At 39.7% G+C, this 23394-nt stretch overlaps 1 protein-coding gene across 13 annotated transcripts in view; it reads left to right on the top strand.

Moving 5' to 3' along the window:
* LOC120384471 (neural-cadherin-like) overlaps window positions 1–23394 on the top strand; it is a 137619-nt gene that overhangs the window by 95416 nt on the left and 18809 nt on the right. For all 13 annotated transcript variants that reach the window (XR_005588898.1, XM_039503237.1, XM_039503236.1 and 10 more), the window contains 12 exons: window positions 374–623; window positions 742–869; window positions 5151–5337; window positions 6075–6218; window positions 8527–8810; window positions 9248–10862; window positions 12539–12632; window positions 13964–14148; window positions 14337–14566; window positions 20539–20816; window positions 21553–21767; window positions 22960–23087. Coding sequence is in view for 12 of the 13 variants with exons in the window: in XM_039503237.1 (XP_039359171.1) it covers window positions 374–623; window positions 742–869; window positions 5151–5337; window positions 6075–6218; window positions 8527–8810; window positions 9248–10862; window positions 12539–12632; window positions 13964–14148; window positions 14337–14566; window positions 20539–20816; window positions 21553–21767; window positions 22960–23087 (3738 nt within the window). In the remaining variant the exon portion in view is untranslated. The remainder of the gene's footprint in view (window positions 1–373; window positions 624–741; window positions 870–5150; window positions 5338–6074; window positions 6219–8526; window positions 8811–9247; window positions 10863–12538; window positions 12633–13963; window positions 14149–14336; window positions 14567–20538; window positions 20817–21552; window positions 21768–22959; window positions 23088–23394) is intronic.

Here is a 23394-nt window from a genome sequence, read left to right as displayed (position 1 = left end):
CCCCCCATCCCTGCCTTGATTTTTTACACTTGCTGTGTGTGTGTGTGTGTGTGTGTGTGTGTGTGTGTGTGTGTGTGTGTGTGTGTGTGTGTGTGTGTGTGTGTGTGTGTGTGTGTGTGTGTGTGTGTGTGTGTATATATATGAGTGACCAGATAGCAAGTGTAAAAAATCAGGGCAGGGATGGGGGTAATCTGTGGTGAGTGGTAATCTTTGATTGAAACTGACCTGCCTGATAATACAGAGATACATTGAACAAGATTAGATTTTTACAGAGTTTTGAAGAATTTGGGGAGGGGGCTGCACATACATAACTTGTATTAAAAAAAATTCTGTCCCTGCAAAACTGATTATTTGGACATTTTCAACTGCACAGACACTTAAAGCAACTTCTCCCATGGGTGACCCTCGTGTGACCTATAATCTAGAAGATGGACTTGTTCCAGAGACCAACATGCCAATTCGTTTCTATCTGACTCCAAACAGAGAGGATGGTTCTGCTTCAATCCTAGTAGCTGAGCCATTAGATTATGAAACAACAAAAAGCTTTGTGCTGAAGGTTCGGGCCCAGAATGTTGCTGCAGTGCCTCTGGCAGCATTCACTACTGTACATGTCAATATAACAGGTGTGTAACATGGTAACAATAACACTGTAGTACATTAGCCAAAAGACTTACTAGAAGTTTTATAATTCTCACATACATTTAATTAAGAATAATGAGCGCTTCTTTTTGAATATTTTAGATGTCAATGACAATGTCCCTTTCTTTACTTCGTCAATATATGAAGCCTCAGTAACAGAGGGAGCTGATATTGGGACATTTGTTCTTCAAGTCTCTGCCACTGATCTAGACCTGGGTCAGAATGGTGAGGTAAGCAAAGAGTTGAAGACTCCTAGATTATACCACAACTCTCAGAACAGCATTTGTCTTCCTATTAGGGATTAAGAAAGATGTCGATGGCAAAGATTTTCAAAAGTCCTTAATAATTTTGGGCCTCCTCAATTTCTACATAAGGACGGCCATACTGGGTGAGACTAAAGGTTCATCTAGCCCAGCATCCTGTCTTCAGATGTCAGGTGCCCCAGAAAGAATGAACAGAACAGGTAATCATCAAGTGATTCATCCCCATCTTCTGTCAAACAGAGGCTGGGGACACCATCCCTGCCCTCCTGGCTAGTAGCCATTGATCGACCTATCCTCCATTAACTTATCTAGTTCTTTTTTTAATCCTGTTATAGTCTTGGCCTTCACAACTTCCTCTGGCAAGGAATTCCATAGGTTGACTGTACATTATGTTAAAAAAAACTACTTCCTTTGTTTGTTTTAAACCTGCTGCCTACTAATTTCATTTGGTAAGCCCTAGTTCTTGTGTTATGAGAAGAAGTAAATAATACTTCCTTATTTACTTTCTCCACACCAGTCATGATTTTATAGACCTCTATCCTATTCCCCCCTTAGTTGTCTCTTTTCCAAGCTGGAAAGTCCCAGTCTTATTAATCGCTCCTCATACGGAAGCCATTCCATACTCCTAATCATTTTTGTTGCCCTTTTCTGAACCTTTTCCAGTTCCAATATATCTTTTTTGAGATGGGGCGACCACATCTGTATGCAGCATTCAAAATGTGGGTGTACCATGGATTTATACAGAGGCAACATATTTTCTGTCTTATTATTGCTGCCCTTTCTTAATGATTCCCAACATTCTGTTTGCTTTTTTGACTGCCGCTGCACATTGAGTGGATGTTTTCAGGGAACTATCCACAATGACTCCAAGATTTCTTTCTTGAGTGGTAACAGCTAATTTAGACCCCATCATTTTATATGTACATCCCACCCCTGTTCTAGAATGTTTTTTGATAATATGGACAGGATAGGTCAATTCTAGGACCATGCTATGGAACAGTGTTAAAAGCCTAGATCCTCAGCTGTAGTGCAAGTTATTGGCAGCTCCACTGAAGTCAATGTAGCTAAAACAATTTACAGCAACTAAGGATCTTCCCCTGTGGTCTTGAACCAGGGGTCACCTAATTAAATTAATAGGCACCTGGTTTAAAACAAACATAAGGAAGTACTTCTTCACACAATGCACAGTCAACCTGTGGAACTCTTTGTCAGTGAATGGTGTGGGCACTGTTGGAAGACAGATACTGAGCTAGATGGACCTTTGGTCTGATCTAGCATGACCATTATGTTTTTATGTTCTTTTTTTATGATTATGTTTTTCAATGTGCATTATTTTGCATTATCAACATTGAATTTCATCTGCTATTTTGTTGCCCAGTCACCCAGTTTTGTGGATCCTTTTGTAGCTCTTCGCAGTCTGCGTGGGACTTAACTACCTTGAGTAGTTTTGTATCATCCGCAAATTTTGCCACCTCATTGTTTACCCCTTTTTCCAGATCATTTATGAATATGTTTAATAGGACTGGCCCCAATACAGACCCCGGGGAGGACACCACTATTTACCTCTCTTCATTCTGAAAACTGACCATTTATTCCTACCCGTTGTTTCCTATCTTTTAACCAGTTACCAGTCCATGAGAGGACTTTCCCTCTTATCTCATGACAGCTTACTTTCCTTAAGAGCCTTTGGTGATCGACCTTGTCAAAGGCTTTCTGAAAATTTAAGTACAGTATATCCACTGGATCTCCCTTGTCCACATGCTTGTTGACCCCCTCAAAGAATTCTAGTAGATTGGTGAGGCATGATTTCCCTTTACAAAAAATATGTTGACTCTTCCCCAACAAATTATGTTCAGCTTTGTGTCTGACAATTTTTTTTTTTTTTACTATAGTTTCAGCCAGTTTGCCTCGTACAGAAGTCAGGCTTACCAGCCTGTAATTGCTGGGATCACCTCTGGAGCCCTTATTAAAAATTGGCGTCACATTAGCTATCCTCCAGTCATTTGGTATAAAAGCTGATTTAAATGATAGGTTACAAACTACAGTTAGTAGTTCTGCAATTTCACATTGGAGTTCCTTCAGAACTCTTGGGTGAATAATATCTGGTCCTGACTTATTACTGGTGACTTATTACTGTTTAGTTTATCAATTTGTCCTCTAATGACACTTCAATCTGGGACAGTTCCTTAGATTTTTCAGCTAAAAAGAATGGCTCAGATTTGGGAATTTCCCTCATATCCTCAGCCATGAAGACTGACGAAAAAATTAATTTAGTTTCTTTGCAATGGCCTTATTGTCCTTGAGTGCTCCTTCAGCACCTTGATCATCCAGTGGCCCCACTGGTTCTTTAGTAGGCTTCCTGCTTCTGATGTATTTAAAAAAATATTTGCTATTACTTTTTGAGTCTTTGGCTAAACGTTCTTCAAATTCTTTTTTGGCCTTCCTAATTATATTTTTACGGTTCATTTGCCAGAGTTTAAACTCCTTTCTATTTTCCTCACTGTGATTTAACTTCCACGTTTTAAAGGATGCCTTTTTGCCTCTCACTACTTCTTTTACTTTGTTGTTTAGCCATGGTGGCACTTTTTTTGTTATCTTACTGTATTTTTTAATTTGGGCATATACATTTAAGTTGAGCCTCTATTATGGTGTCTTTAAAAAGGTTCCATGCAGCTTGCAGAGATTTCACTTTTGGCACTGTACTGCTTAATTTCTGTTTAACTAACCAACTCATTTTTGTGTAGTTCCCCTTTCTGAAATTAAATACTACAGTGTTGGGCTGCTGTGGTGTTTTCCCTGGCACAGGGATGTTAAATTTAATTATATTATGGTCACTATTACCAAGTGGTCCAGCTATACTCACCTCTTGGACCAGATCCTGTGCTGCACTTAGGACTAAAGAATTGCCTCTCCTCTTGTGGGTCCAGGTTATTTAAGGTGTCAAAAGTTTATTTCTGCATCTGGGGATAGTTGAAATCCCCATTATTATTGAGTTTTTTATTTTTATAGCCTCTCTAATCTCCCTGAGCATTTCACAGTCACTATCACCATCCTGGTCAGATGGTCGGTAATATATCCCTACTGCTATATTTTTATTACTAGACCATGGAATTACTATCCATAGAGATTCTATGGTACAGTTTGTTTTATTTAAGATTTTTACTTCATTTGATTCTATGCTTTCTTTCACATATAGTGCCACTCCCCCAGCAGCACGACTTGTTCTGTCCTTCTGATATATTTTGTACTGTGGTATTACTGTGTCTCATGGATTATCCTCATTCTACCAAGTTCCTGTTATGCCTATTATATTAATATCCTCATTTAATACGAGGCACTCTAGTTCACCCATCTTATTATTTAGACTTCTAGCATTTGTATAGAAACACTTCAAAAAACTTGTCACTTTTTAGCTGTCTGCCATTACATGATGTAATTGAATGGGACTTTTTTTCATTTGACAGTTTCTTATCAGATCCTACCTGTATTTTATCATCTTCCATTCTCTCCTCTTTACTAGGACATAGAGAATCTCCATTAATAGATCCTCCCCATAGGGATGCCTCTGTCTGAACCACGTGCTCAATGTGAGATGCCCGAAAGGTGCCTGATTTTCAGAAAGTGTTGAGCATTCACTCTGTGAAAATCAGGCATGTCTATAATGTCTCAAGTTGAGCATCCAAGAAATAAAGCATCCAAAAATCAGTAGTCACTTTTGAAAATTTTGTCTTGACCATACAGACAAATGTTGCCCTTGGGTGCACACCAGTCAGTCAGACCCACCCATGCGTATAATACATATTAGAATTTGGCCCATAATTTTTAATATGTTCTTAAAGTGCAAATTTTCTTATGCTTTTGCTTGTTTGTTTATTTATTTTGTGTTACAGTAGCATCTAGAGACTCCAGCTGAGATTGGGGCTCACTGTAGTAAGCACTTTACAAATCTGTAGTAAGAGACAATACTTGCGCCAAAGAACTTCCAATCTAGATAGACAAGACAGATAAAGGGTGGGAGAAAATAAGTATGATTATCTCCATTTTACTTATGGGCACAAGGAAGTTAAGTGACTTGCTCATGATTACACAGGGAGTCTGTCACAGAATTGGGAATTGTACCCAGATGTCTTGAGTCCTGGCCAACTGCTTTATCTACAAGACCATTTGTTCTTTCTTGAATAATTGTTCACTTGTGAGCTATCCAACAGAATGGAAGTATGGCATAAACATCTTCTTTTTACCTTTCAGATTACTTACTTTCTGTTACATGACCGTAGTGGGGACTATACATGTTTTCGCTTAGACTCACAGACAGGCTCCATATACAGTACCTCAGTATTTGACAGAGAGAAGAAGGGTTCATATCTCTTGGAAGTAAAGTCGATAGATGGCTTTGAATCTGCTCGACCTGGAAAACGTGGGCGGCCAAACTCTGGTAAGAAATGAACCAGTGTATCAAGTGTGATTTTTAGCTCTCTTCCTATAAAAGAAAACCCTTTAATCAAGTTTTAAATTTTAATTTATTTTTGTCCAAGCTCACTTGTGAAAGGGTTTTTGTTGTTGTTGTTTCTCTCTGTGTCCATTGTCTCAGAACTGGAAGAAATATTTAATATGATGACCAGGCAAGTTTTCAGTTCTGAAACTAAAAGAAAATTATCACCTTAGAGTTGATGGATTGTAGAGAGTAATTCTTAAGTAGCAAAACCACATCTACTACTTTAACACAGGATGCAAGCCTAGCCTGGGTAATGGAGGGGCTTCTCAAAGCACTGCATGCTGCACTGCACTCAGTTTGGGCCAGTAATGAAATGCTGAACAGAAAAGCTCAAGACTTTTTAAAAGAAATCACATTGGTTGTGTTTAAACAAAGAGTTAAAACTGGGCTTTTGTGGCTTCAGGACAAAAAGTTATGATTTAAAATTGTACAATTGCCGTATTAGGTATCAATTATTCACATGTTATCTTTTTAAACAAATTGGATGTGACATACATTTGATATCCAAGTGCTTTTGAGTAATGTTGGTATATAAATTGTCCATAACCCTAAGGGTTTGTTTCTGTATTGTCTGCATATTCATCTTCATTTAATGTGCAGCTAGACAGTTTAAGGAATTGTAGCTGACAGAAGTGGCACAGCTGAGTATTTTAATCTCTTGTTTCTTGTCTCTCTAGACACAGCCTATGTGCGCATTTTTATCAGCGACGTGAATGATAACAAACCTGTCTTCACTCAGAGTATCTATGAAGTTAATGTGGATGAAGACCAGGATGTAGGTTCTACTGTCATTACAGTCAGTGCTAATGATGAAGATGAAGGTAGAGTATTGGAATTCCCCATAGCTGCATCTAAAATATTAATGAGTTAATTTCAGCACACTAAGACATATTTAGTGGTGTTAGGAGGGAAAATGTCTTTGTCTCTACATTTTAAAACTTCTTTATGTCTAAACTGACAGGGCATGAACATTACTTCATAATGGGGCTGTGAGGCATAAGCTAAATAACTCTATTATGTGAGGCAATACATTAACATGGGATGATGGTGAATAACTTCTGTGCCAGCATATACAAATTTGGTATAGATCATACCCTTTTTAAAAAGAAGGGTGGTGATAAAAATATTTCCCCAGTTAACTAGAATGATTCAGATTGAATCTCAATTAAATTAATGTATTCTTTTTGTATTGACGGTATATTTGTTGTATTGTCCCTTGTTTGGCACACTGAGGAATAGTGTTGTCCTACATGAAATTGGACTTTATAAATGGTTTGGAGACAAAGCTATGTAGGGATCGATCATCATGAACAGTCAAGAGTTTCGAAACAGTTACCGGTATTGTAGAGACAAGCAAATTTGTCACATAATCAGACCCTTTTCATGTATATATTTTGTGTATTGCCCTGTGTTGGGAAACCTCCCATCCTATTGACTACTAAATTAGAATAAATGCGGTATTCCTCTGACCTCCAGTGTAGATTCTGTTTGCTGTAGGCATGATTTTCTGTGTGGCAGGTGGTGAATAGGATGGCTCTTAGTGTCTGTGCTTTGTTAGCACAACGAGAGGGTTGTTTGCTGGTGCAAAGGAAAGAACAGAAATTTAGTAGAACTCGACACAGGCTGGAATAGTATAATTTTTATCAGTTTTGGGGATTGTGTGAGAAATAAGTATAGCTATTAATATGGCTATCGCCAGTAGGTTATTTCAGTAGGCTTAGTTTTATTGCTTAGCTGTACTATGATTTTACCTGATTGACTGATGGAAAGGTATTGATACGAGGCCAGATTTTTAGGACTGGCCATTTGGCAGTCAAAATCTATGGAGGGCTGTAAAGGTGGTTTGCAGCTATCTTTCTGGATCGCTGATCGTTATGCTGCTGGGCACTGTTTCTGTCCTTAATCCCAATTTCAGAAAAATATCCCTATTCAGGAATTCAGTTAAGCATGTACTTAAATCCCATGGAAGAAACTGCCTGAAGTTGAGCAACTGATCTCCTGAACAAGGATGAATTTTAGCACACGCTTAAGTGCTTTCTAAAATTGGAGTCCAAAGGAGAAATATAGACCAGCCTCAGGCTTATCCAAGTTGCACTAGTTTTAACAGCCCCAAGGGTTCTGTTCTTGCAGTAGGAGGTCTCTGAAGTGCACGGGCACACTGGCCACATTCACCTATACTAGGGGCTGCAGAGGAGCAAGGGCAAAGCTAGCTATGCTGTACCTATGCCACTGAACGATTCCCCGACACAAGGGAAGCTCCTTAGCTGGCTATGTATGTTGAGTTTAAGTCTGCTTTGTGGTGGTGAAGAAGCTGCCTTGGGAAGAATATAGATCTGGCCCTTTGTCTCTGGCTCTCAGCCAAGTTAAGTAATTGAAATTGCAGGTGTGAAGTGGGGAGGGAGAAGAGTGACAGTAACATTGAAGGCAAGAAGGGGGGAACCAGAATGAAAAGGTAAAAAGCTTTGTTTGGACTAATCCAAGAGCCCCTATTGCATCTGAAATTCTATAGCCTGTGTTATGTAGGAGGTCAGCCTGAATGATCACAGTCATCCCTTCTGGCCTTAAAATCTGTGGATCTGTGAACTGTGAAGCTGAGTTTGGAATAAGAACTACTTCATGAGATGTGTCTATAATTTTATAATGCTAACTTATTGTTATAAGCAGGTTGCCATTTACTATAGTTGCCATGAGCTGTACACTTGGTCAGTCCTCCTGGCCTTCCTATACCCAACCTGGGGTACTAAGTGAGGGCAAAATTTAGTCCACTGGCATTAGTTCAGGAGACTTTTTTTTCCATGGAAACTTATTGTAGATATTGGACTTATTGGGACCTGGAAATAGAAAAATGCTTGTAAATATTTTTACTTGGCTATGCATTTTAAAAGTCCACTTAACTACAGTACTATATACTGACTCTCCTGTAATAATAAAGCACTAGAAACTTTTGACAATGAGACAGGACTTTGTGGGTGGATTTTAATCAGGAGAAGAACTGATTGGTGTGATTAATATAGAACACGATTAATAATGATCAATAATATGATCTAGTAGAAGAGGTACAAAGTAAATGTATATTTCAATGCCCTCAAATTATACGTATCTTATTTAATATTCTTTGGGGATTGGCAGGAGCAAATGCTAAATTAAGGTACCAGATCACAGCTGGAAACACTGGTGGAGTACTTGACATTGAACCTCAAACAGGAGCCATCTTTATTGTTCAGCCATTGGATTATGAAGAAGCGAAAATGTATGAACTTCACTTGTTGACCTCTGATGGTAAATGGGAAGATTATGCAATTATCATAATCAATGTTGTGAATAAAAATGATGAGGCTCCAGTTTTCTCTATCAGTGAATATTATGGAAGTGTGATTGAAGAACTGGATGGATTGCCCATCTTTATACTTCAGGTACTATATGGAGTTCCAGATGTTAGTGATATTTCAATAGAAGAATAGTCAGTATTATTGTTGTAATATGTCAGTGAAATCCAGTGTTGTGAAGAAAATTTATTTCATCAGTGGAGAGAGAAGCATGCAGGGTGGCGTTTTTTGTTTTGTTTTTTGTTTCGGTGAAGAAAATGATTGTGGCATTAATATTGAACAAGCAGGGCTGATCTTTGTAACCCTAAGAACTGTTGCTTGTGCCAAATAATTAGCATTGTAATCTACTAGCTTTTTTATATTCTGTAGTTCAATTACTACTATAAAAATAAGAAAGAAAACAGAGATAATTATACTGCTATAATGTGAAGTGTCTATATCTATCCATCTATGATAGGATGTAGTAGCAGATAGGATTATATTCGGTCATTAACATGATGTATGTGTTTGCAAAACCTTTGTAGGTTGTAGCAAATGATCCTGATAGCAGCATGGATGAAAGCAATTTGAGATATTCTCTGCATGGACACGGTGCAACTGATGTCTTCACAATAGATGAGAACACAGGCAGCATTTACTCACAGAAGATGCTTGATCGGGAAGAGCGAGCACTTTGGAGATTTGTTGTGTTGGCTACTGATGAGGGAGGAGAAGGGCTTACTGGATTTGCTGATGTAATTATTAATGTGTGGGATATAAATGACAATGCCCCCATATTTACCTGCATGCCTGATGACTGCAATGGGAGTGTCTTTGAAAATTCTCCTGCAGACACTTTGGTTATGGAAATGACAGCTGTGGATTTAGATGATCTGAATGTAGGTCTTAATGCAATTTTGACATATAGGATAATTGACAATGTAAAAACTGGGTTTGGTACAGACTTATTTAATATCAACCCCAATAGTGGCACAATACATGTAGCAGGGAGAATGCTGGATAGAGAGAAGACTGATAAATATTTCCTTACTGTTGAGGCAAGGGATGGGGGAGGGTTGACAGGAACTGGCACTGCCACTATCTGGATTGCAGATGTCAATGACCATATACCTGAATTTACTCAAGAGGTTTGGCAGGCAGTGATTCCTGAAAACAGTGAAGTCAACTCAGAAGTTCTGGAAATGTCGGCTACAGATGCAGACACTGGGGAAAATGCTCACTTAACATTCAGCATTATTGGAGGAGATCCAGATCAGAAGTTTTACATTGAAAGTGACAAAGAAGGTCTACATGCAACTATCAGATTGAAAAAGAAACTGGATTATGAGAAACCTCATGAAAGGTGGTTTAACCTTACAATTAAAGTGGAAGATCTTGATTTTTCCACTGTTGCAACCTGCTTGATTGAAGTTGAAGATTGTAATGACCACAGCCCAGTTTTTGATTCCCAGTTTATCCAAACTAACCCTTTCTTTGAGAACATACCTGTGGGTACTACAGTCACCGCAGTGAGAGCCACCGATGAGGATTCTGGTTTGAACGGGGACATTATCTATTTTATTAAATCAGATTCAGATCCTATCAGACAGTTTGCAGTTGACCCAGATGGTCATGTGACAGTTGCAAGAACACTGGATCGTGAAATCATTCAGCAATACAATTTAATCATACAGGCTTCAGATCAAGGGACTCCTGCCCAAACAGGGAGTGTTACAGTCCTGATTAACTTGCTAGATGTTAACGACAATGAGCCAAGGTTTGAGGCATCATATATGCCCATTGTTTGGGAAAATGTGTTGGGACCTCAGGTGATATATATGAACCATACATCAAAGCTGCTGTATGCTGTGGATCCAGACAGTGGTGAAAATGGGCCACCGTTTACATTTTTGCTGCCACCTGATTATCAGAATTCTTTGGATTTTTCTCTTACTGACAACAGAAATAACACAGCAACCATTACAGCACTGAGGTCCTTTGACAGAGAAAAGCAGAAGGTGTTCCACCTGCCAATAATTATAACAGATAGTGGGAATCCATCCATGAGTGCTACAAACACCTTGACCATAACAATTGGTGATGAAAATGATAACAGCCATGAAGCTGGCCATAAGGATATTTTTGCCTATACCCACAGAGGTAGGTGGAGTGCAGAGAGTGAGCCAGATGCATAGAAAAGTTAAAATTTTACTTTATATTAGTATTTTTTTCTTTAAGTTGTTATTGTTATTGAATCTTTTATATTTTGTATATTTATAGACTAAGCATACAATTCTGCCAACAGATATACAGAGTCAATGGGATTTTGCATGGCTGTATGGGCCCACGCTGGCACATCTGTTTGCAAGGTCTGGGTCATAATGTGGAAAGCATCATCTACTGAGGAAGATTTATATATTTGTAATTATCTATCTTTTGTTCATTTTTAAATGTGTATGTATTTGTCTATACACAAACAATAATAATGAACAAAAAGTATTTTTTGCTCTATTTCCAAAAATGACTCTTTTTACTCATTTTTGGGGGAATTTTTTTCCCCTTGTGCAGAGCCTGAGCCTGGAAAAAAATAGGGGATTTTTAACAAGTGACTGAAAATAGGGGCTTAGAATGAAAACGCTGGGAAGCTTTAACGATAGCTATGCATTTCAGCATTTTCCTTGTTAGTATATGGTAAATATATAATTTTAATATACAAGTATATTTGGTTTTAATACAATGAAGAATAGATAAATCCCATAAAATAAAGAAGTGAAGATTGTAGGTTATCTCTGTGTCCATTATGAATTGCTTGTTTTGTGTGAGATGGATCATCATCCTAAAAGCATTTGAAATAAAGGCACAATTAACTGAATATCTAGGTTACAGTTATAGTGCCAGCATGCCTGGTGAGTATTTGAAGCAGGAGGTGCAGTATGTAAAGAAAACCATTTTGCATTAAATTAAGCATGCACCTAATTTTGTTGAATTAGATGCACTTAAACCAAAAGCCAGTGTAAGCAAGTTCTACAATAGAGCAGGCTAGGTGAAGTAGGGTAGACTCTGAAGTTCTGAATTTAAAAATAGTCTATTCAGTTTCTGTTCTGCTTTGTATAGGTTCTTATACTGCACTCATCACCGTATTATCTGAGCACCCACATTTTGCCAGATTGCAGCTATAACGAAACTGCACAGAGTATGGTGTTCAAAGGAGTCTTAAAGCTCACTCTCCTGATCACACTGCTGCTCTCTGCAGGCTCTTCTTGCTGTGTTTGAGCAGCTGTTCTACTTTGCACGAGGCCACAAGAGCCACAGGGGGCTGAAAACATAGCCGAGAATTGGATTGGCAAAGAGGCATCCTGCCAATGCTCCCTTTTCTCCAGTCATGCCCTCTTTTCCTTGCTCAGAGAGAGCAGCTATTCTGATTCTCCTGTGGTGCAGAATACTGGGGTAGCTGTAATGGCTTTATATGCAGATTTTGCTAGTGATGCAGTGTAAAGTGGCTTCCCCAGATTGGAACATCTGGGTTTTCAGCTTCTGGTTTAGTAACTTTTTGTCTAAAAAAATCAGTTTATATACTGTAGTTTTATATTCTTATTTCTTTTTACTGATTATTTGTGGGTTTTTTCCCGTCTGTGGTTTTTACCCAGCTTTCCAGGCGCACTTGGAGGAGCGCTCAGACTACAGGCTATGCATTGTTTTAAGAGCCTTGGATCATAACCTTTACCAAAATCAAACAGGAATATGAAAATGATAAATGTCGTAATGAATGCAGTGGAATTAAAAACCCTTTGAAAAACAAAAATTAAATGCAGATTTATTATAATTTATCTCAACAGGGAAATGGTCAACAACAGTGCTTGGGGAAGTGTTTGCACCAGATCAGGATGACTGGGACAATAAAACATTTCTCTCTGAAGGAAAAATGCTCAAGTGAGGATTGTATTTGTGTCAAACTGAGTAATATTTAATGTTTATGCTTCTGTAATTTTTTTTACTCACCATGAGATTTCCCTGTGTACATTATATGTATAAAAGCCAGGATTACCCCATGCAACAAGGAATGTACCTCCTGAATATTCTTTTTCATTTAGATAACTAGGTTTCAAGGAATTGCTGTACACAATATTTATCTTCATCTCAAATACTGTAGGGCTGTTGATTTTTAAGTAGTGCTCTCTATTACTTTTCCTAGGCATTAAGGATGTGCTTTGTATTAGACCCAAAATAAAAATAGGTTCCACTTTCAGTGCCACTCCCGCCAAGGATTATAGTCTATTTGTATTTGATCACATAAGGGCATCCAATATGAACAAAGAGTAGAATAACGCAAGATATCGCGAGAGAAAGTGAATTTGGATGATCTCCTCCTAGAGCTAAATTCACCACTGCATAAGCACACAGTCACAACTTGTTTTAACCCTTTGTAGTTGTGTCTGTTCATGCCAGCGTTGAACTGGGCCCCGGGGCCATACTAATTCATCTGCCCACATCACAAAACGTGGGGTGCCATTGGTAGAAATGTAGTTCTGAAGGAGCTTCATCTCTGTTTCACAAAATAAAAGCAAAACCAAGCTTTCTTTTCCCTAGAAAATGAAGATGTGAAAGCCTTAGCGAGCCCAGAGTTGCAGCTGGAACTTCTGCCTGTCAGCAGCCATTGGGGGTACTGAGCCATAAGAGGGTATTTTTCTGTAATAGTGACCTGGCCATAGTAGACCTCCATAGCCGCTCAAAACAGCCCCCTTCATCATAGCTCATGGGCATGACGCAAGACATCTCTCTTGGAACTTCTCTTTAACAGGCACCAATGTGGGACTAGAAGGTTTGCTCCCTCCTCTTATCACTCCTCCCTACTCACCACTGGGACCTGTGCAGGGGTATTCCTGTGTTTATTAATTCTTGTAGACTGCATGCTCTGGGTCAGGAGTAGGAAAGCTTATAGGTTTGGGAATTGCAGAAAAGCTACTCATTTTCATAAACTCTCCCCAAGCTTTTCCACAACTTCCCAGTGCAAAGTTTTTTTTTCTTTTTTAGTGCCTTTCTGAGGTTGGGCTCTGGTACCCATCAGATAGGTCAGTTGACCACGGATCCTCCATACCAACTTTCTAGGGCTTTTGTAGCCTACGAGGCCATATACCTGTGCTGCTCGGTCAGGCCCTTATATGGTAGAACATGTATGCTGAAAAAGACCAATTCAATGGTGAGTAGAGGATGTTTCTGGTTTGACTTACTAGGCTTTTCATGATTTGGGACTTTACTTCTAGGTTTTTCAGATTAAATGAAAGGACTGGCTCTCTGGTAATGGTGGATAATGCTCCTCAGGGGACATACAACTTAAGAGTCAGAGTTTCAGATGGAGTCTGGCCTGATGTAATATCTACAGTACAGATCCATGTCAAAAAGTTGGAAAATGAAGCCATACGCAATTCAGCCACTGTACGTCTGGCAGGTCAGTTTTATTTGCTGTTTGAGCTTGGTTGCTGCTGTATTTGAAAAGCGGTTACTTAGATGTGTTTGTAGGACAGATGCATTTGCAGTGTCTTTCTAGTGCTATTGGGCTGGGGGGAGTTGAGAGGTTAACCAGAGCTTTGCAGGCATTTCATTTCAGTATACTGTACTTATGAATCCCCAACTCAGATGTCACAGCAGAGGAGTTCATAAGGAAAGATGAACATGGGAAAAGCAGACATGACAAATTTAAGGAGTTACTGGCAGAAATCTTCTTGGCTCATCCTAATGATATCAGTATCTTCAGTATGATGAACGTTGATGGAAGACAGACAAACTTAAGATTTGCAGTTCGTGGTGGCTTTTCTTATTATAAACCAGAAAAATTGCATGGTGAAATAGCAGCATTTAAAAACAAGGTATGTGCCCCAGTTTTAATTCAGTGAACTTAACATTATGGTGGTTTGCATAGCTATAAACTAACTGTAGCATCCTTTATGCAGACACAACCACACTATTGAAGAGCATGCCAGGCCTACTGATTTACTTTTTGCTTTACTTGAAGTTTTGTTATACTAGTTTTTACTTTAATTTTCTTCCTCTCATCAGTCCCTTTTATATAAATTTCCATTTAAATTCGTTTGGCCACTTTTTAGTTAGGAGAGGGCAGTCTCCTCCTCCAAATCATAGCACTTTGGTCAGGTGAGTGTGTGTGTGTGTGTGTACGCACATATAAAAACTTTGATTATTATTACTTTGCAGTATTGCCCAGTGGCCAACCAAAATACACCTCTACCCCAATATAACGTGACCCAATAGAACGCGGGTTCGCATAGAACATGGTAAAGCTCTGTCACGCTGCTCTGAGCAGCGCGTTAAGGGTGTCGGGCCAGGCCGGGGCTATGGGGTTTGATAAGGGGCAGAGGGTCCTGGGGCCGGTCAGGGGCTTCCCCCCATGGTCTGGGGGGGCAGGAGCTGTGGGAGGGCACTTTTGGGGGCCCCGCAGTACCAGAGTGGCCCGGGGGATTAGCGGGGGACCGGGAGCAGCCCACTCTGCTTCCCTCGCCCTGGCCCCAGCCGTGTCGCTCAGGGAGGGGGCTTGAGGGAAGGGATCGCCCCTCGCACTCACCAGCAGTGGCAGAAGCAGAGCAGCCCAGCCCCAGCCCGCTCCACTCCGCCAGCTCCCAGCCGCAGCGCTCCACTTCCCACCACAGGGGAGTACAAGGGGCGTCCTTTTCCCCAACCTCCCTGCACTCACCTGCAGCGGGAAGCGGAGCGCCGTGGCTAGGAGGTGGCAGAGTGGAGCGAGCTGGGGCTGCGTCGCTCCGCTTCCCATCGCCGGTGAGTGCAGGGAGGTTGGGGAAAGGATGTCCTCCACACTCACCAGCGGAGAAGCCGAGCCCCAGCCAGCTCCACTCCACCAGCTCCCAGCCATGGCGCTCCGCTTCCCACCGCAGGTGAGTGCAGGACCTTTCCCCAGCCGCCCCCCAGCGACACGGCTGGGGCTGGGGCAAGGAAAGCAGAGTGGGCTGGGGCCACGTCGCTCCGCTTTCCGCCACAGATGAGTGGGGGGGGATCCTTTCCCCAACCTCTCTGCACTCACCGACGGTGGGAAGCGGAGCGCCGTGGCTGGGAGATGGCAGAGTGGAGTGGACTGGGGCCGGGCTGCTCTGCTTCCCACCACTGCCGATGAGTGCCTGTCAGGGGGCAGGGAGGCGTGGATAGGGGTCGGCCCAGTCAGGGGACAGGGGGATGGGTAGGGGGTGGGATCCTGGGGGTGATTAGGGATGGGGGTCTCTGGAGAGGGTGGTCAGGGAACAAGGAACGGGGGGGGGGGCAAAGCAAGTTTGATATAACGCAGTCTCACCTATAACACGGTGAGATTTTTTGTCTCTTGAGGACAGCGTTATATTGGGGTAGAGGTGTATTAATCTTTAAAATGGATAAATGGGATGATCCACGTAGTTATAGCCCTGTCAGTTTGACATCAATCCCAGGCAAAATAATGGAGCAGCTGCCACAGGACTTGATTAATCAAGAATTAAAAGGAAGGTAATATAAGTAATGCCAATCAAGATAGGTTTATAGAAAATAGATCTGGTCTAGCTAACTTGATATTTTTATGAAATTACAAGTTTGGTTGATGATTATTGTTGATGTAATATACTTAGGCTTTTGTAAGACATTTGACTTGGTTCCGCATGACATTCTGATTACAAAACTAGGATGATATAAAATTAAAATTAACATGGAACACATTAAAAGGATTAAAATGGGTAACTAATAGGTCTCAAAATGTAACTGTAAAGGGGGAATCATCACTGAACAGGTGTGTTTCTAGTGTGGTCCTACAGGAATTGGTTCTTGGCCCCAGGGCTTTGGAGCGGAGCCCGGAGCTGGAGTGCGGAGCAGCTCCGGAGCAGTGGAGCTGCAGGTTTTTACCTGGAGCTGGAGTGGAGCTGGAGCATAGCTCCAAAGCGCTGCTTGGCCCTACACAATTTAACATTGTTATCAATTACCTGATAAAGTTTACAGATAACACACAAGTTGAGGAAGTGGTAAATAATGAAGAAGATGATCACTAATACTGAGCCGCCATCTGGATTGCTTGGTAATATGGGCATAAGCAAACAATATGTGTTTTAATATGACTAAATGTATACATCTAGGAACAAAGAATGTAGGCCATACTTACAGGATGCAGGACCCTATAATGGAAAGCAATGTCCCTGGAAAAGATTTGTGGGTCCTGGTGGATAATCTGCTGAACATGAGCTCCCACTGTGATGCTGTGATCAAAAGAGCTAATGCAATAAACACAAATCTCAAGTAGGAAAAGAGAATTTATTTTACCTCTGTATTTGGCACTTGTGTGACTGCTGCTGAAATATTTTTTTTCAGTTTTGGTGTCCAGTTTCAGAAAGATGTTGATAAATTGGAGAGGGTCCAGAGAAGAACTGTAAGAATGATAAAAGGATTAGAAACTTGCTTTATAGTGATATATTCAAGGAGTTCAATCTATTTCTTTTACAAAGAGAAGGTTAAGGGATGACTTGATCATAATCTATAAGTACCTACATGGGGAACAAATATTTGATTATGGGCTCTTCAGTCTAGCAGAGAAAGGTCTAACACAATGCAATTGCCAGAAGTTGAAGCTAGACAAATTCAGACTGGAAATAAGGCAGACATTTTTAACCGTGAGGATAATTAACCATTGTAACAATTTACCGGGGTTGTGGTGGATTCTCCATCACTGGCAATATTTAAATCAAGATTGGATGTTTTTTCTAAAAGATCTGCTCTAGGAATTATTTGGGGGAAATAAATTCTATGGCCTGTGTTCACAGTCATCCCTTCTAGCCTTGGTGTCTAAGAAGCCCCAGTGTGCCAGCTGCTGTACAAATACATACTAAATAACAGCCCCTGCTGCAAGGAGCTTATGATCTAAAAGACAAGACACAACAGGGAGATGAGACAAAAGGGGAGGGGGAGGCGAGATGGAGACATGAGGTGGTATCAATGATAATAGGTTGTGTTTCAGAGTAGCAGCTCTGTTAGTCTGTATCCGCAAAAAAAAAAAAAACAGGAGTACTTGTGGCACCTTAAAAAATAAATTTGTTAGTCTTTAAGGTGCCACAAGTACTCCTGTTTTTTTTTTAATAGGTTGTGTGTAATTCTGAGCCAGTCAGGAGCAGTAATCACAACTCGCAACCTGCCCAACTTTTATCAGACTGCAAAGTACGTAATTTTGTCTGTTAAATAATAATATAGAGTATTAGAATCTTCTAAATGGCCAAGGTCACAGAATCAGAGAGGCAGATACTATTCATGCAAAATAATTGCTGCTTCTCTTGCATATTTATAGAGCAATTACAATGATAATATGGAAAGTTACATTGATTTCAAATAGACTCTGCTTCATAATACATAGTGGGATGATTCATCATAGTGATAACAAGAGGATAATTTTTGCTTCACATATTTTACTGAAGAAATAGCATTTCTATTAATTATTTATCACCTTTCAGAGTTTAATGAATAGCTCTAATGAGTTATCACCAATTTTCTATACTTACAGAAACAAAACATAAATATAGAATTCCTCCATTATCTTTTGTAGATATGTTTCAGTTAACGATAAACACAGAAAATTGGCAATTAGCACTAGAATTATTCATTAAAATTTTAAATAAATGATGAAATGTATTTATTTGTTGCGCTCCTTTGGATATGGCTTTATGATAACTGTTCCTAGTGTACAACAAAAAACATCCATTCCAGTAGTTTTAAGGAATCATAATTGTCTGTGTGCGCCATGTTTTTCTGTAACAGTATTGCGAAACTGTCTAAATCTTTTTAATACAGAATCCCCACTAACAGCATACCCCATAACTGCATTGACAGGATACATCATGTCATTGTGTGATATATTTCTACTTCTTTTTCAATATATGTCATGATAATTTATGAGGATGTATTGAAGATTAGTCATAAGGGTCGAGATTCTTAAAAGAGTGGTGGATTGAAATGAAGGCACTAGTAAAATAGAAAGAGAAGAAAAGAATGGAAGGTTTTTAAATTTGTTTTTGGCCATTAGTTTATTTAAAAAAAATTCACACATTGTACTACTAAAAGTAACAGCTTAGTAAACATATAAAATTAAACCGTAAGTCTGAGCTTACACTAGTTTTACATTGGTGAATTCTGTTAACTTCATGGAATTACTCCTGATTTACACCATTGTGAGGATCGAACAAAGCCATTAGTGTCCAGGTTCTGACACTACGGTCCAAACCCTGAAGCTTTTCATGCACCCATGGAAAGGTCAAAACCTCTAATTCAGTATCCAAATACTGCCTCTGGTCAGCCCAGTAAGTTAAATTTTCAGACACCTTTGTGCTTTTTTGCCCTGCTGCCCCTCATGCCTGGGACAAACTCCCTGTAAACTTTCACAAAACTAACTTTTTATCGTCCTTCAAAACCCTCCTTGAAACTCTGCTTTGCCAATCAGATTGTGTCTGTTTCTTTGTGCTCCCCCATCTAGCTATATCCATCTGTTGTCTTTTATCTTACATTGTAAGCTCTTTGGGATAGGGATGGGGGGTTTTGTTCTGTGTCTGTGCAGTGCCTAGCACAATGTGGTCCTGGGCCATCACTAGGGCTCTTTGGTGTTACGTTAATACAAATAAATAATAATGATTGATTGGGAGACACATGATCCAGTGCATAGCGAGCTGGATGAGAGGCAGGAGAGCTGGGTTATTCCCAGCTCTGTCATTATCAGCTGTGTGACCTCAGGCAAATCTCCTTACTTCTCTGTACCTCTGTTTGCCGCCAACTCTTTGCCTGTCTTGTCAATTTAGAAAGCAAGTCTTTAGGTCACAGCCTGTGTTGTGTAGTGTCGATACAATAGGGCCCCAATCTCAGTTTTGGCCTCTATGTGGAAGCCTCTCTAGGATACTGTACTCCAGGATGCCGTTTGATACTGAATTAGAGTTTTTGACCTTTCCATAGGTGCATGAAAAGCTTCAGGATTTGGACACTGAGAGCTTTGTTCTACCCTTGTAATGATGCAAAACAGGAATAACTCCATGAAATCATGTAATCCAGATAGTAAATACATAAATGACAAATGAAATCCTGTGCAGAGAGATCCCACAATACCCTGCACACTGTGAAGATCATGGCATCTTCTTGCAGATATGGCGGGAGGTAAATGGAGATGTGGTGGAGGTGTGTCAGCGAGTCTGAACACAATTAGGATACACGTGCCTGAAAACTTGCCAATGTAGCAAGCCATGTCCGCTACTCTGCTGGGTACTCAGCAATCCTGAATGCAGTTCAATTGTGCATGTGCCTTGGTCAGGCCATGCTTCTGTATTGGGGGAGTGAATTTACGATTTACAGTATCTGGGCATAACAGGGTGAGTAGAAAACTTAACTTGGAATTTTCTTGCTGGTTGTGACCAGATTATGCTTGGCCCCTTATGAGTGTGCAAGGGTGGAGAGACGGGTGCCTTACGCTGCCCTAAGATTTTAGGCACAATCCCAGCCCCTGCACTCTGGCCTCTGCCAGTCTAGCACTCTCTGGTGCCTTAGAAATATTATTAACAGTCCAGAACAGCTATAGTAAGTTGGCTGTCAGTGATAGCAATTATTGAATTCCAGGAAATATTGCTACTCTAAACCTTCACACACACTGAATACATATAATTTCCTTTACATCACTTTGGTTGCTCACAAAGTCTAGGCTATTAATGACCAATTTTCATGTAATTAAAGTATTCCATAAAGTTTATGATTGCATGGATTTTCAGAACTGAAGGAACAAATGAAAACATTCCATTAGGGACAGACTGGTGATTTGTTAAACTGCGTTTCCTCTTAGATCCAAACAGCTTTAAAACTGAACATTTCACAGATTGATGTAGACGAGTGTGGGAGAATAGACTGTCATGGTGGCAGCGGTTGTACAAACTACTTCACAGTGAGTGACATCCCAACAGTGATGGATGCCGGGAATGTGTCGTTTGTCTCTGTAACAATCACCGTCAGCGCAGTCTGCACCTGTTCAGCTAGAGATCGAGTTCATCAATCCTGTGCCTCCTATCTCCGAAGCCCATGTCTCAATGGTGGGACATGTATTGACACTCTTAATGGTTACAGGTGAGGAAACTTGTACTGCAACTTTTCTTGCTGTCTCTTTTATTTCTTTTTTAAAATGTCAAATGTAGTTAACAAGATACAGGACTAGAAAAGTGATGGATGCACCTTCAGATCTGTATTAAACTGTACATTTCAAATTGAGGGAAATCCAGAAAAATGATACATGTGCAGAACTGTATACTTAATAATAAAAACAGTTCTTTATTAAGGGCCTGATCTTGGTCCTGCAGTCTTGAAGCCATTGAAAGTATAGTCTGAATAAGGACTGTTGAGATAAGGCCCTAAATGGAAACCAATGAAAAAACACAAATACGTTAGTGGTGTTAACTCCTCTGTCTGTGCTGTTCTTCACGATTTGGTATAATTTTGTGAATGTATGTTATGATGATTTCAGATTCTACAGCTCCATCACTTTTTAGTGCTCCTTTCATGGTTTCAAGATTTAATTCCCAATTAATCTTTTAGAATTTTCATAGGATTCTCATGGGATTTCTTCCATGGGTAAGGTCACTATGAAAACAGTAGGAAATGTTTATGTTGAAAAACTTTTCAAAAACGGTCAAGATGACTGAGGATATTTGTTACTGGACACAGACCTTTTAACTTTTAGATCACTGATTCATATCCAGCCCAGTTCGGTAGATTAACTAAAAATAAATGTTTTGACTATAGTATTTTTATTTTATCTATTCATTTATTTATTTTGCTTTAGCCTTCCTCTGATTTGCTCTTTCAGATGTCATTGTTCTACTTCATTTCATGGCCCTGACTGCCAGCAGACTAAGCACAGTTTCCATGGAAATGGATATGCATGGTTTCGACCCATCAGGCCTTGTTTTGAGAGCTTACTATCCCTAGAGTTTATTACTGAGGTTCCAGATGGGCTTTTACTATACAGTGGTCCTTTATCAGATCCAGAGCCTGGGAGTACAGAGAACTTCATGGCAATAGGTACTTGTCCTCTGTATGTTGCACATAACTAAATCCTTTGTAGGGGCTTGAAGGAAGGATTCTCTAGGAATTGATGTTGCATGGATAATATAGTAATTATAGTGTGAATTCTTACTTCAGTCTGACGGATTCATATAAAGTTTGTCTCTTGAGTGCAAGACTCTAGAAAAATTAGGAAAAAGGTGTCTTGAAAGATATTTTAGCAGTACATTTTTCTTTGACACTGTGGGTATTTTTTAGTTTACGCTAATGGTTCTGAGCCCATCCTAGAGCTAAAGAAATCAAAGTGGAACAGAACAGACAGATTGACAAAGAAAAAAAAATAATCCCACAAGGAAACAATTATTGCTTTAAAGGAGTTCAGCTACTTTTGAGACAGGTATTACATGATTAATGCAGCCTGAGTAGCATGTCATTTTATGTGGTTTGTGAAGACAGAAATCTACTTCTTAAAATTCTTTCAGTCTCAAGGCATTTTTGAAACATGTTTTCTTTAACAGACTATGACTTGATGGATGAATCCAGTCCCACAGCACCATCAAAGCCATATATGCAGTGGTTTAAAATTGTCTATACATCTGATATTTTTTTAATTGTTGCTCAATTATTTTCAGTGAGTTAGTGAAAGAAGATGTGTGCAGAATTGTGTATATTTTAGATTGTCCTAAATATTGGGATATTAATCTATGACCTGATTTTAACTTTGCTTCTGTAAGGTTGAATTTGTATTTACTTATGAATTTGGACAGGGGTTGGGACATAGCAACTCTATATGCATGCATGTAATGAGTATTAATTTTTACTTTAGAACGTAATATGGTATTAGTGCCTTAGTAAGGAATACATTTCAATGTTTGGTTTAGAGCCTGATCGTGAAAAAACGTTCAGTGCCGCGTATTTTCTCTGCACAGTTCAGGCAGCAGATTCTGCGTACAATTAATTAACAAAGAGTTAGCATACTCATTAATACAATTATAAATAACAAGACCAACAGGCAATAACTTCTCCTGCATAACACTGGCTACAGAATTTAACCACATAATTCCTTCACTGAGCCCAGTAACTTGTGGTTGACAATAATCATTAAACTAATCAAGTCAATACATATACCAAAGTAGCAAAAGTGGAAAAAATATATTTGCAGCTAGATTTTTTTAAAATGTGACTTTAATTTTTCTTGTTGGCCTTTTAGAACTTTCCAGTGGCATTCCTGTGTTGAAAATTAACCATGGTGCAGGCACTGAGACGCTGCATTTCCCAAGTCACTTGAACTTGACTGACAAAAGATGGCATCGGCTTGAAGTCAGAACTAATGGTCAGGTCAGATACTTGTTTTCCACTTTATGGTTTTGTTACTTCCAGTTAGTTCTTGTATACATACAGAATTAGGAAGGTATAAAAAGAGAGACTGGAAAATTGTGTGTTTCATTCCATACATATCTGTAGACCTGATGCACAATGTGAATATTGGGAGGATAGCACTATGAATTTCATAATCTATCCTTCTGCAGCTCCGCGTCTCCCACTATTCTGTTATATATGGGCCAGAGGTTCTCAAACTGTGGGTCGGGATCACCAGGGGCAGCATTAGATTTGCTGGGACCAGGGGCTGAAGCTGAAGCCCGAG

Source organism: Mauremys reevesii, linkage group 16 (genome assembly GCF_016161935.1).
Source record: "Mauremys reevesii isolate NIE-2019 linkage group 16, ASM1616193v1, whole genome shotgun sequence".
NCBI lineage: Eukaryota > Metazoa > Chordata > Testudines > Geoemydidae > Mauremys > Mauremys reevesii.
This window is presented reverse-complemented; position numbering and strand designations above follow the sequence as displayed.